This window comes from Trichomonas vaginalis, chromosome I, assembly GCF_026262505.1.
Source record: "Trichomonas vaginalis G3 chromosome I, whole genome shotgun sequence".
NCBI classification, from domain to species: Eukaryota; Parabasalia; order Trichomonadida; family Trichomonadidae; genus Trichomonas; species Trichomonas vaginalis.
The window spans coordinates 20,829,236-20,843,725 of NC_067203.1; the positions used below are offsets into that span (position 1 = coordinate 20,829,236).

The following is a 14,490-nucleotide window of genomic DNA, read 5'->3' on the forward strand; positions in this document are numbered from 1 at the left end:
CAGAATCAATTATACACTAATAAATTTATAAAAATTTCTTGATTTGAAATTTTGAATTCAACGTAAATTGTAAATTAAAATCAATGTTTCATCTTTTCGTCTTATTTGTTAGCTCTCGAAATATCACAATTTCGAAGCGGGGTCAAACATCAAAATATACTATCTATTATCCTAAAACAGAACGCGGCCAACAACCATGGTGGCGTACAGCAGCACGCGAGATGCAAGCAGGAATCAAAAACATCACCGGTGAAGTTATTCCAATGATCACGGACGACAACAAACTCGAAGGCAAAGGCATTTTTATTGGTCCTACTAAATATTCTAAAGAAATGACAACTTTACGTTTTACAGATTTAGGTCTTGATGCATATGAGATCCGATTTGTTGGTGACGAACATCTTATTATCAACGGTGGTTCACGTGGTACTATTTATGGTGTTTATGAACTTTTAGAACAATATGCTAAATTTCGCTTTTACACTACATGGATGGAAATCTATCCGTCAGCTGATGAATTCAATGTCGACTCCGAAGTTAACATCAGTGACGTTGCCGCATATCAATATCGCCATATTTGGGCCACAGATACAATACTCAACTTTTACCACAACATCCGTAAACGTGCCAATGCTGGAGATCAAGGCTTAGGAGTTGATTACAGAGGTTTCTTATGGGCTACATTTGGAACTCATACATTCTGGGCTCAAATGCCTGTCGAAGAATATCCTGTAGATCAATTCCCAGAAATGTGGTCATTGCAACCAGATGGAAAAAGATCTACTATTGCACCTTGTCTTTCAAATCAAAAAGCGTTTGATGCAATTCTTTATCATATCATCAAAGCTGTTGATGAAGATAATACTTCATCATTTATTGAAGTTGGTCATAACGATGATTACGTATATTGTCATTGCCCTGATTGTTCTGCAAAGCAAGAAAAATACGGAGGAAGATACTCTGGAGTTATGCTAGATTTTGTTAATAGACTGTCTGATGCTCTTAAGCCTAAATATCCGAACCATATTATCAAAATGCTTGCTTACTACATGACAAAAGACGCTCCATTTAATATTGTTGGAAGAGACAACGTTGCAATTAAATTATGTCCAATAGGAAATGATATCGGACATGCTGTTAATGAATCAACAGATGCTTATACAATAAAATCTATGCAAAATATAATTAATTGGTCGAAAGTTGTGAAACATATTCAACTATATGAATATTACACTAATTTCAATTATCCAATGCACATCACTCCAAATCATGAAATGATTGGAAAGAATTTGCAATTCTACACCAAATATTATATTGATGGATATATGGGTGAAGATACAATGGGATGGTTAAGAAATCCCACAAGAAGAGTCCAGCATACACATATGACATATTATAGACAATACATCCAATCGAAAATGATGTTTTATCCTGATCGTCCACTTCGTTATTATGAAAATGATTTCCTCTATGGGTTCTACGGGGCAGAAGCAGCAGCATATATTAGGAGATATTTAAATGTATCATCGGAACTTGTGCATTTCAGACCAGAGGTAAAGTTAAGCTGTCTTGGAGGCCCCATTTCTGATATTCAGAGCGATAATTTCAATTACTATGCAAGATGGCTCTGGGGTAAAGCTGTTGAAGGTGCAATACATTCAGGAACAGAAAAACAAATATTTAATACATTAATGGGAGAAATTCCAGCAATGAACACAGTTTATACCATGGAGAAAGGAAAATCATGGCCATTAATTGTTGACTCCAAAGGAAGAGTCAGATGCAAAGGTGCACAATTTGAAGAAATTGCAACAAAAATTTTAGACAGATGTCATAATTTATCATACGTTGATCCTAACTCAAATGGAATATGTGCAATTATAAGATTCCTAGATACGGATGGTCCTCCTATTTATGCAGATTATAAGTTGTACAGTGAAGGTGTTCCAGCAATAACTCTTAAATCAGGTAAACTAAAAGCAATCGCAGGTGAAGAACCAGCATATGGAAAAGTTTTCTCTTTTACCAAGAACGGAGAAGAATACATTGATAATGTCGAATGTTTAGATTTCTGCATGTTCCGTACATTCAAGATCACTGGTCACATCAACTACAACATGAAACTTATTAAAAACACAGACACATATGCCCATTTCAAATATGATCCATCAGACTATACACTTGAGAAAACATATACATTAAATGATGACAAATTAACAATCAATGTTAAGTATCGATACAAAGGATGTAATACATGTGGTGATTTCAAAGGACGTCCAACATTGTCAGTTCCTCTTGATTTAGGTGACAGCAAAGATGTTTTCTACAAGTTAGGTGATGGTCCATGGGTTCGTCCAAAATTTGATGTTGTTGCTACATTTGTTAATCACCTTGGTCATAATCTTAATGGCGAAAAATCATTCTCCATCTGCAATGGTCGAACTCGGAAAGGCATGCGATTTGAATTTGCTCCATCGAAAGTCAACTATTTCTCATGCTGCTTAAACAAATCATCCAAATTCATCAAAGTATACACAGGTCAATCATATCTTCACATGAGAGTCGGTGAAACATATGAAACATCTATTTCGTTGTCTCCTCTTGAAAATGTTCTTGATTTACCACATATTGATATGCCAAACTTAGACACAGGAGACAAAACAATCCATTATTATCCAATGTATTATATCAATGACATTGCATTCCCTAATGGTGGAGTCAATCAACATATTCCAGTTGTTGATAATCTTTCATTTGTTGGTATTTCGTCATATGTCAAAACAGGATTACCAGACAAAGGAAGTATGCTTTCATTTAGTGTTGGAAGGGATCTCCCATGGGTCTATGGAATGCATGGTGGATACTTCACATTGCGAATGAGAGTCCGATGTTCAGAACGATCCGGATATGATTATCCTTGGTGGATTGGATACACAACTCCATATCACGGAGAATGGTATACAGGTAGCTCAATGGAACAAATTCCTGAGAAAGATGAATATTTCTATATCGATTACAAACCAGAACCAGATGCTCATCCTCATACAAAACCATGGTTGCAGGCTCTAGCAGTATGCGGAAGTATGTATGTTGAGGGATATTATTTGGATCAAAACACAAGTTGGCCAGTTACTTTCAATTATCCATATCTGAATTACACATATAATGATAACTTAAAGCCAATGAAGGAACCTGTTTTGAGGGAATATCAACAGACGATGAAGAGAACACCAGCTCCATACGAACCATATAATTCACGAAATATCGGATTAATTGTAGGCTTAGTAATTGTAGGAATTGTTGTCATTGCAGGCATCATTGTTGCTGCTTTCTTTATATATAAGAAACTTTCTCAAAAGAATTCCGACATAGAAAATGATGAAACCCCAGACGCTAAAGAATCTGATGCTTAAAAATCATTAAATTTATCTTTGCTTTGGAATCTAATAAAACAATCACTATTATTCGGTACAAAATTCTGTTCTAATTTTTTTTATTTTCCTTAGTCTATTTCACTTGTTATTATATCAGCCAAGAGTATTATAACTTAACCATTCGTCGAGTTGAAAGATCATAGCCTATTCATTAATCTATTTACGACTGCTTAAGTGATAAATATTGATATTGATCTTCAATATTAAAGAAAATATGGGGATTTCTCCGAATTTATTATCCACTCAGGATTGTTTTTATCCTATCAATAGTTTAGTTTGACTCATAATATGTTAATTCATTAAATCTCATAACATAATTTAATGGTTTAAAAAGCAAGAATGAGTTGATCATTCCATGTCGTTATAGTTTGGATCATTTGCGATGAAAAAATTAAAAGAGGAATAAATTTATTTTTTAAACTTTTATTATAAAATATTCATATAAATAAATAAAAAAATATAGATAATATAAATATAATAATATATATAATGAACTTTATGCAACATCTTGTGCTTTTTGTTGCATTAACAATTTGGAAACTTCTCGTTTAACCAATCCGAAAATGAAAATTCCAGATTGTTTCACACCTTTAATAACCTGCTGACAAACTTGTGCAGGCTGTGTTCCATAGTAAGTCTGTCCATCGCATGTAACTGTGAAGATTGGAGCATCACCCATTCTCTCAATTCCGCACGTGTACCATGTTCCGTCATACAATCTCTTTGCAAGATATCCTGGGTTGTAGAAAAGATGTCTTGCAACAAAATTATGTCCACTTGCTGGTTGTCCAATTGAAATAAGAATGAAATCATTGTTCAATGTTACTTCGCTATCTGTTTTAGAAGTCAAAATGATCTGTTGCGCGACTTCTAAACGCTTCAAAGGAGTACTTAAGAACTCGAATCTTCCGAAATCAACATTTTTAATTGGTTTCCTCTTTTTCTCGAGTTTCGCTGCATCTTTGAATGGTTTGTATTCTTCCTGAAGAAGTTGTGATTGGAATCCGAAAGCAGGAGATGTTAAAATAGAGAAGATTGCAGTAGATCCGTATTTTGCAATTCCTCTTAAATAATTCAATGAATGTTTAGCAGTCCAAAACTCAGGAGCTTCTTTAGGAGGAGAAACAATTCTTGTCTGATCGAAATGTTGAATTTCTCCGAAAACTAAATTTGCTGTTACAACTAATTTGGCTGTTTCTTTGTCGCAATCAGTGATTTCTGCATTTTCTGATGTAACAGCGTTGTAACAATTTTTGATTAAAGCCAAAGTTTTCTCTTGAAGAGTTTCTTGTTTTATGTCTTTGATGTTGCAGAAAGATTTGAACTTCTCCCAATCGATTTCACCTGATTTATCTGTTGGAAGTCCTTTCTCTATCAAACAACTGATGATTCTTGGAATTATCTCTTTTGTTTCTGGATATTCATCGATTTCGTCATCTTCGTCTTCGAATTCTTCTTCGTCAAACTCTTCTTCATGTTCTTCTTTGGCTGATTCTTTTGCTGATTCTTGTTTTTCATCTTCTGTTGTTTCTTTTTCGGATTTGGCTTCTTTTTCTGATTCTGTAATTTCTTTTTCTTTTTCTTCTTGAGAAACTTCTTTTTCTGTTTCACTTTGTTTTTCTTCGTTGTCTTCTTCACTTGTTGTTGGTGGTGATGTATTGTTTCCATCTCCTTTTTCAAGTTCATCAACATTTATTACATCATCATCACTACTTGCAGAACTTTCCTTTGTTTCTTCACTTCTAACACTTTCATCAATTTTAGTTTCATTTTCATTCTTTTTCTCAACTAAATTTTCTTCCTCTTTCTCTTCTTCCTTCTTTTCAACAAGATTTTCTTCTTCTACTTCATCTTCTTGTTTTTGTTCTTCTTTCTTCTCTTCTTCAATCTTTTCTTCCTTTTGTTTTTCTTCTTTCTTTTCTTCCTTTTGCTCTTCTTGTTTTTCTACAAGATTTTCTTCTTCTGTTTCTTCTTTCTTTTCTTCAACTTTTTCAGTTTCTTCTTCTTTAACTTCTTCTTTGATTTCTTCTTTCTGTTTTTCTTCTTCGTGATCACTTGGAATTGGAACTGATTCAGCTTCTTTTTCTTCTGCAATTTCTTCGTGAGTTTCTTCTTCCTTTACTTGCTCCTTTTCTGTTTCTTTTTCTTCCTCAACTTCTTGTTTTTCTGGTTCTTCTTTTTCTTGTTTCTCTGTTTCCTTTTCTTCCTTTTCACTTTGTTTTTCTTCTTCAACTTTCTTTTCTTCTTGAACTTCTTCGTTCTTTATTTCTTTCTCTTCTTCGACTTTTTCTTCTTCAACTTTCTTTTCTTCTTTAATTTCTTTTTCTTCTTTTTCACTTTCTTTTTCTTGTTTAGAATCAGGTTTGTTTTCTTTCTTTTGTTTCTCTTCTTTAGAAATCTTTGTTTGTTTTTCTTCTTTCTTTGGTTTATCCTTTGATTTCTTTGAAGATTTTTCTTTCTTGGAAACAGTTGTTTTTACTTCTGGAACGTAACTTGAAACTTTCTTTCCTTTGTTTGATTTCTTCTTTGGTTCCTGAGCTTTCATTTCTTCGAAAGGAAGTGGCATGAAATCCTTTGGAACAAAGATCGCTTTCTTTTTCGGATAAATTTCTCTGCAAAGTTCAACAATTTCTTTAACTTTTTCTCTGTAATCATCGCATCCTTTCTTGAATATATCAATTAACAAATTGTAGTTTGCTCCATTATCATCGAACTTATACAAATTACTATCTTCGGACAGCTTAAACAATGCCATTCTAACTTTTTCCATCAAAATAATTGAGTTACAAATTTTTTCTGGTTCAAATTCTTTCAGAACTCTTTTGACAGTTTCTTCTGAGAATCTGTTGACAGTGCATTTCTTTATAAACTCTCTTGCAGCACCTCCACCATGTGTATGTGTTTTAGAAACACCGTCAAAACAATATCTGGCAATTTGACACTCCAAAATGTCAGAAAAATCACATCCTTTTTTGAGAAGTTTATTGACTGATTCTTTGATAACTTCTGTAGTTCTGTCGAGTGATTCATGAGATATAGTCATTTGCAATGACTGCCAGAAGTTCTGTGGATCCATGATTTCTGTTGAAATGACACTTTTCATCTCATAAACATCAAAATCACTCAAATTTGTTTTCAAAAATTCAGTGAATGTCTGCTGATTCGATGACAAAAGAGCGAAAACAGACATTCGAAGTAGTTTCTCGGCAAGTGCTGCATCAATTGGTTCGGGAGCGATCCGACCAAGGAAGATGCTATCGTCGTAGAACGATAGATTTGCGAATTCAGGTCTAGAAAGGTATTCATCAAATGTTTGTGCGACGATACAACGATAGACCTTTATTTTATCGTCAACGTTAAACCGATAAGTATCATTATCGATTATGATGATTATATCGAAAAGTGAGACATCGATTTTTCTTGATCCGCCTTTGGAATTGAAAAGGATTATTTGGCTGGCCATTTTTTCATAGAAAACATCTTCTTTCATCAAAGCAGTGACAGCCTTGCAATTATTGATTCCCAAAGCGTTCAAGCCTTCTTCGAGGAGTTCAACAGCACCTGGCATTTGCGAGAAAACTAATATTCTCTTGTCAGGATTATCGTCAATTACTTTTTTGACAAAAGTGAATTTTCCTGACATGTTTACAATTGCTCTTGGTTCATCTACACTCTTTTGGCGCTGCATTTCAACGAGGAATGGATGAATGAGTGCTCTTCTTATGTTTGTGATTGTTTTCATGACATTTCTCTGTGTGTCTGATGCAATTCCAAATTGAGGAATAATAGTCGAAAAATCTCGCATTGATTGCTCGATCAATTCTTGTATTGTCTGGTGCTGTTGCTGGGAAATGGGAACAGAATAGTTCAATGCATGTGTGACCAGCGGTTTTGGTTCACTTTTCACCACAAAAATGTCATCTTCATCCGAAATGTACTTGGAAATGGAGTTGTCGTATGGATGTGCGCATACCAATGTGTAGTTCACGCACTTTATGGTGTTGACAACCCTTTGCAGTGAAGTTGGAGTGTATTTGGCGCCAATTGGGAAATCACAGACCATATATCTGAAATCGACATCTCCAATTTGGTTGGAAAACTTCTTGATATCGGCCATTCGAACGACCATCGCGTCAAATTGTACGGAATTTGGAATTTCGCGGCCATTTGAATCGCATGTTGAAAATTCTGTTTCGTCTATAAGGTCGCGACTGTCTTTATCGCTGTTGTAGACTGTACAATCGACGTTTGTAAAGTTCGTAAATGCGTCTAACCAAATATAAGAATCGGAATCTTGGCAAACGATGACTATTGGGCCACGCTGGTTCGAAGCGGTGAGAATACTCTCAACACCTGCTGCTACAGCGGCCGTTGATGTAATTGTGTCGATGGTTTGGATGAAAACGTTCTTATTATTGAAATATTTCTCTGAAATGAAATTTGCGACTTCGAGTTGTTCGTCTGTAAATATTGTTCCGTCTAAACCTTTCTTAGATTCGAGTTTTACGAAAGATTCCATTGTAGGATGGATAAATCTCGATGGTAATGTCTTTTTATTGCTGTTTTTAAGGCGGTTATCGTATTTGTCGAGAGCTCTATTGTTGCAAAGAACTGATTTGATGCCCCATGAAGCATCATTGTAAGTAAGACCACGCCATTTAGCGAGATACTCGTCATTGCCATCGTCTTTTGGTGCATCGTTGATAATACGTTCGATATTGTACCAAGCTGAGTCTAAATCTTGATCAAAAATTAATAAATCTGGATGGCAAAGAGATGGAATAGGACGCGATTTGTTTTGAAGTTCTTTGAAGGCTTGTAAGGCTGCTTTTCCATTTTCGACTTGAAGAATCTCTTTCTCGTCCATCCAAACACATGAATGGTAAGATTCTTCTTTGTAGTGAATATAGTACGGCTTATGATGCATTTTCGCTCTTACATGCTGTGGGTTTTGATATCCTGAGTAAAATCCGACGATTCTGTCAATTTCATATACGATTTCTTCTTCCTCTTCATCAACGGTTTGATCTTCTGATTCTATATTATTCTTTGCAGCTTTGTTGTTCTTTTCAACCTGCTTTTCATCCGCAGCCGAGTATTCGTATTCGTAATCATATTCAAAATCATCACTAGGAACGTAATCGTAATATTCTATGTCAAGATCTGCATCATTTAGCTTGGGCTGTTTTGGTTTCCGTCCACGTTTTTTAGGCTGCTGATCTTGGCCGGCGTTATTTTTCTTATTTGAATCTTCTTTTGATTTTCTTCCGTTTTTCTTATTATCAGATGATTTAGAATTGTTTTTATCTTCTAATGACTGTGATTTTGGCTTCCTTTGCCGTTTCTTTTTCTCATTAAGAAAATCAATCGATTTCGAATCTGATTTTTTATCTTTCCTAGTAGCACGGTTTCGTCTTTTATTCGGTCTATCTGAGTAATCTGATTCAGGATCTATGAATATTTCAGATCCTTCTGATGAACTCATTTCCGTCAGTAAAAAAATTGAAAATGACGATATTTGACACTTTTGCTGTATGAATAATTTCGATTTCAATTATCTTATTTGATCAGCCAACATATAGACAATAATTTTGTCCGTGATTTTTTGTCAAAATATCGAAGTTTCTTCATTTTTCAAATTTCATTTGCTTCAATTTCGTTTGTAATTAAGTCCAAAATACTGTTAGCGTTCAATAAGTGTATTCTTAATGTAATAATCGGCAGAATCTGGCATTTTCCCACAAAAATCGAAAAATTCACTTTTTGAGAGGCAACATAAAAGTCTTGAACTCATTTTTATGTATCTTTCTATATTTTCAACAAAGCAATAATTTAATTTCAAATTTTTCTTTTCATAAGAGCAATTTTCAATGTCTGGAATCCCTTCGGGCTTTACTGCTGGAGATTTCCAACAATGTGAAATTATAGGGCGTGGAAGCTTTGGAATTGTTTTCAAGGCAATTTATAAGAAAACAGGACAGACAGTCGCGATCAAAGAGATTGATCTCGAAAAAACAAGCGATGAACTTACAGAAATTCAGAGAGAAATCGATATGTTGAGAGTTTGCAAGAGCGAATATGTAGTAAGTTGCGAAGGAAGTACTTTAGTTGATTCAAAATTATGGATAGTAATGGAGTATATGGGAGGTGGATCAATACGCGACCTAATACAAATTAGAAAGATGCCAGAAAACACAATAGCAATCGTTTTAAAGCAAATTTTACTCGCATTAAACTTTTTACATAAAGGCCGCAAAATTCATCGCGATATCAAGGCAGCAAACATACTCCTTTCGAATGATGGTGATATAAAACTTGCAGATTTTGGAGTCGCATCAAGCCTTGAAGCCAGAACTAAAGCTTACACTTTTGTAGGGACGCCTTTCTGGATGGCGCCAGAAATTATTGCAGAAGAAGGCTACAATGAGAAATGCGATATTTGGAGCTTAGGAATTACCGCTATCGAAGTTGCAACTGGAATGCCGCCTTATCATGAATTATATCCACAGAGAGTTTTAATGCTTATACCACAGAATCCTCCGCCAACACTACAGGGCGATTTTAGTCCTCAATTCAAAGATTTTGTTTCGAAATGTTTAGTTAAAGATCCAACAAAACGACCTTCAGCCGCAGAACTCTTAACTCACCCATTTATAAAGAGTGCTAAGAAAAAGGACATACTTATTCAATATATTGAGAACGTAAGACCATTTAGAATGGCTGTTGAACCAGATTCTGAAGAAGATGAAGAAGAAAACGCTTCAGTTGTTGATGATAAGACAGAATGGAAATTTAGTAAGGTTTCATTAGCTTCACCTAATGGAATTCAAAGTTCAAATGTATATTTGGATATCCTTGAAAGCGCTCTTTTCTCATTGAGTCAGGATAAGAAATATGAATCTGTTATGAGCTCTGTAATGATGATCGGAGGGATTTTTGTTGATAGCACCGCTAAAAATCCTCAATTTTGCGAAAATTTTGTAAAATCAGTAGTTTCTGAATCCATGAAAGCTCAAAATGTTAATTAGTTTATGCATATTTTGTTTGTTGTTTGTTTTTTTAATAAATATTTCCATTAATGTAAATTTAATTGTTTTTGCAAACTGGTATTAAAGAAAATAAACACTTTTTGATGCCTTAGTATTGTTATATTACCATGAAAAAAAAAAAAAAAAAAAAAAAAAAAAGGGTAGTGGGGCTCCCAGGCACTTCGTGCCTTCTAGCCCTGAGGATGTTTTGTCAAGACTTCTTCGTAAATGTTTTGTCAAGACTTCTTCGTAAATGTTTTGTCAAGACTTCTTCATCGTAAATGTTTTGTCAAGACTTCTTCATCGTAAAATCAGACAAAAATATATTTTATGTTAGAATGTTAGATCTAACATGTTTTCTAACATGTTTTCTAACATCGTTGAAAACTCATGATTTCTTCGTAAATGTTTTGTCAAGACTTCTTCATCGTAAATGTTTTGTCAAGACTTCTTCATCGTAAAATCAGACAAAAATATATTTTATGTTAGAATGTTAGATCTAACATGTTTTCTAACATGTTTTCTAACATCGTTGAAAACTCATGATTTCATCGTAAAGACTTTGTCAAGACTTCTTCGTAAATGTTTTGTCAAGACTTCTTCATCGTAAAATCAGACAAAAATATATTTTATGTTAGAATGTTAGATCTAACATGTTTTCTAACATCGTTGAAAACTCATGATTTCATCGTAAAGACTTTGTCAAGACTTCTTCGTATATGTTTTGTCAAGACTTCTTCGTAAAATCAGACAAAAATATATTTTATGTTAGAATGTTAGATCTAACATGTTTTCTAACATGTTTTCTAACATCGTTGAAAACTCATGATTTCATCGTAAAGACTTTGTCAAGACTTCTTCGTATATGTTTTGTCAAGACTTCTTCATCGTAAAATCAGACAAAAATATATTTTATGTTAGAATGTTAGATCTAACATGTTTTCTAACATGTTTTCTAACATCGTTGAAAACTCATGATTTCATCGTAAATGTTTTGTCAAGACTTCTTCATCGTAAATGTTTTGTCAAGACTTTCTCATGAACTTTCTTGTCAATGTTTTGTTGAGACTTTGTAAAGTTCTTCATCGTAAAGACTTTGTCAAGAAAGTTCATGAAAATTCATGAGGTTAGAAAACATGTTAGAAAACATGTTAGATCTAACATTCTAACATAAACATTATTTTTATTGAATTCCGTATGAAATTTCATGAGTTTTGTATGTTTTAGACCATGTTAGAAAACATGTTAGAAAACATGTTAGATCTAACATTCTAACATAAAATATATTTTTGGGTCATTTACGCTCATTACGATGAAGAAGTCTTGACAAAACATTTATGAAGAAATCTCAACAAAGTCTTTACGAAGAAGTCACAACAAAACATCTGTCACTTTTCAGGGAAAAACATTTTTATTATTATATATAAATGAATTTTACAAAACCACCGTTACCCTTCTTTGGAAATAAGAGTAGATGTAAAGATATTCTATTGAGAGAACTTAAGAAACTACCGAATGGTCTAACATTTGTAGACTTGTTCGGTGGAAGTTTCTATATATCTCATTTGTGCCATACAATATTTCCTGACTCAAAGATTATATGCAATGACTTCGACAACTATATGAACCGTCTCAAACATATACCAGACACAAACAAAATATTGAAAGAGTTGAAAGAAAAGATACCTATAGGTAAGATGGAACGTATACCATTAGATAAGAAAAATACTGTCAGAGAGGTTTTGAAAAAGGCAGAGTATATTGACTGGGATAGTATATCTGCTAGACTATTATATAGTGGTGCTATAAGAGTTCATGACATTGAAACACTTATGTCAAAAGTTTTATATCTTAACTATACAAATGTTTTCAAAGAGGACATAGAAAAATATATTGAGGGTATAGAGTTTGTGAGATGTCATTGGACAGATTTGTATGAAAAATATAAAGACAAGGAAAATGTTTTCTTTATAGTAGACCCGCCGTTCTATAACACATGGGATTTTCAATACCAAGTAGACTGGACTTTGAGAGACTCTTTAGAAACTTTAGACGTTTTACATAACCATCCATGCTTTTACTTTACATCCGATAAAAGTGGTTTGGAAAGTGTCATGAGATGGTTAGAGGACATACATGACTATGAGTTTATATATGACAAGATAGAATATGAGAGAGGTCCTATAAACTGGAGAAAGTGTCACAATAAAGAAATTTTATTAGTAAGTAAATGTGGTTTGAAATAGGACTACTTGTTTTAGGTTTTTTCCATTGTGTCATTTACTTATTTGACGTGGCAGAAAAGTACAGAGAATATGAAGATGAACCAATGCCTGCAAATGTTCAGTATATGTACTCGTAAGAGATATTTTTATCTAATATTAAATGGACGCACAGAACTTAGCAAATGCACAGCAACCTGGACAACCAAACCCAGAGAATATTCCAAATGAAGTTAGAATACAAACTGCAATGGCAAACTATGGTCAAGTGCCAACAGATGTACAAATGCAAACTGCCATGTCAAATGACGCTGCGTTAGGCTTACCACCATGGTATGCAAATATGAGATGGAAAGAGTTTTATACAAACCCCGAAGTGGGATATAAACAACTCTATGCAGATGACGCGAACACAGGAGTTGACCCAGAATATGTTTTCTACCAGAGGAGAAACAGAATGTATGAGCTCCAGTTAAAGAATGCTATGGAACTCAACAGGAAACGTAAGAGACTAGGCGGACATTAGATTTTTACATATAGTAAATGGGTTTCTTTGGAAGAATAGGAAACTTCTTTCGAAATGTTGGAAGAGGTATATGGAATGGAATAAAATCTGTCGGAAGAGGAATTTGGAACGGAGTCAAAAATATTGGTAAAAGAGTAGGTCAGTTTGTTGGTATTATACCTAAAGACCCTGAACCAGAAGAACAAGCTCCTGTTATACAACAGCCTGAACCTGCACCACAGTCTAGTTGGCAACCAAATCCAACACCTCAACCGTATTAAAAAATTATATTTTTATCGTTCGATAGTAGTTGTATATGAAACTAAGTTCTAAGTAAAACGCATGGTATAATGGAATTATTCTTTTTCTTCCATCTGTAGTAAACCATACTTGAAAGTCTGAAATACTTCCACTTGGTGGTTCGTATAACTTTGTAGGTTTTTCGTAAAAGTCATTTGCCAAGCATAAAAAAGAGTTTTGGGCGCCAGAAAATGAAGCATGAACAATAATAGCAGCTGGGTCGAAAACATCTTTAAATAAATATGGTTCATCTCTTGCATATCGACTGTAAATATTTGCTAAAGGAAGTTCGACTTTCTGATTTAACATTCTTTGCAAATAATACCATGACATTGCAGTGAATTCTGTATATATTTGTTCGTCTTTCTTTGGATTGTCTTCGTAGATTTGAAATGACACTTGTGAATTTTGTTTGTCATATACAATTCTCACATAAAGTGTGCTCTCGGTATTTGCATATTCATCAGCATATTTTGCATAACATGAATTTATTTTATCTTCTATATTTTTTAACGCAGTCTGTAGAGAAGATGAAAGGTCAACTTGTATTAGCTCAATTTCTTCCCACATTTTTCGTTTCCCTTCAGATATATAATCTATATGAAACCTTACAATAAATGGAAAACTTTTATCTTCTACAGACACAAACTTCATTCTACGAAAGCCAATAGCTTTTGTGACGGATGGGTCTCTTAACCATCTCAATGGGTAGTCAAAACGATAGCCTTCATGCTTTACGGTCTCTGTCTCAAACTTTTGACCTACGTTAGTAAAAAGTTCATCTAATGGTTTAGTTGTAGCAACTCTTGAATTTTCTTTTTCTATTGAAAGCATATTTTATCTAGAATAAAAATGTCGAAAGAAACAGCGTCTATGAGAGAAATACAACACAACCGACAACTCATTATGCAAGCTCTAAATAAGAACACAACAAACTTTTCAAACTATTCTAAGATATCTGAGTCATTGAAAGAAGGAAACTTAAAACTGACATTAAACCC

General features: G+C 33.9%; 5 protein-coding genes across 5 annotated transcripts, besides 1 other annotated feature; 3 read left to right on the plus strand and 2 right to left on the minus strand.

Annotated features, from left to right (window-relative positions):
- Positions 1-83: 83 nt before the first annotated feature.
- On the plus strand, positions 84-3,413 carry TVAGG3_1022110 (coagulation factor 5/8 C-terminal domain-containing protein family; the record flags this gene model as incomplete). The annotated part of the gene is made up of 1 exon (XM_001315134.1): positions 84-3,413. One exon carries the CDS (start codon positions 84-86, stop codon positions 3,411-3,413), a length of 3,330 nt encoding a protein of 1,109 aa, XP_001315169.1.
- Positions 3,414-3,930: 517 nt separating this feature from the next.
- TVAGG3_1022120 (remodeling and spacing factor 1 family) lies at positions 3,931-8,925 on the minus strand (the record flags this gene model as incomplete). Its single annotated transcript, XM_001315133.2, has 1 exon — positions 3,931-8,919. One exon carries the CDS (start codon positions 8,917-8,919, stop codon positions 3,931-3,933), a length of 4,989 nt encoding a protein of 1,662 aa, XP_001315168.1.
- Positions 8,926-9,299: 374 nt separating this feature from the next.
- Positions 9,300-10,502, plus strand: TVAGG3_1022130 (STKc MST3 like domain-containing protein; the record flags this gene model as incomplete). The annotated part of the gene is made up of 1 exon (XM_001315132.1): positions 9,305-10,462. One exon carries the CDS (start codon positions 9,305-9,307, stop codon positions 10,460-10,462), a length of 1,158 nt encoding a protein of 385 aa, XP_001315167.1.
- Positions 10,503-12,847: 2,345 nt separating this feature from the next.
- On the plus strand, positions 12,848-13,210 carry TVAGG3_1022140 (uncharacterized protein; the record flags this gene model as incomplete). Its single annotated transcript, XM_051254857.1, has 1 exon — positions 12,848-13,210. One exon carries the CDS (start codon positions 12,848-12,850, stop codon positions 13,208-13,210), a length of 363 nt encoding a protein of 120 aa, XP_051080431.1.
- Positions 13,211-13,474: 264 nt separating this feature from the next.
- TVAGG3_1022150 (uncharacterized protein) lies at positions 13,475-13,798 on the minus strand (the record flags this gene model as incomplete). Its single annotated transcript, XM_051254858.1, has 1 exon — positions 13,475-13,798. The coding sequence occupies one exon, from the start codon at positions 13,796-13,798 to the stop codon at positions 13,475-13,477; it is 324 nt and encodes a 107-aa protein (XP_051080432.1).
- Positions 13,799-14,461: 663 nt separating this feature from the next.
- Positions 14,462-14,490: part of a mobile genetic element that runs on past the window's edge.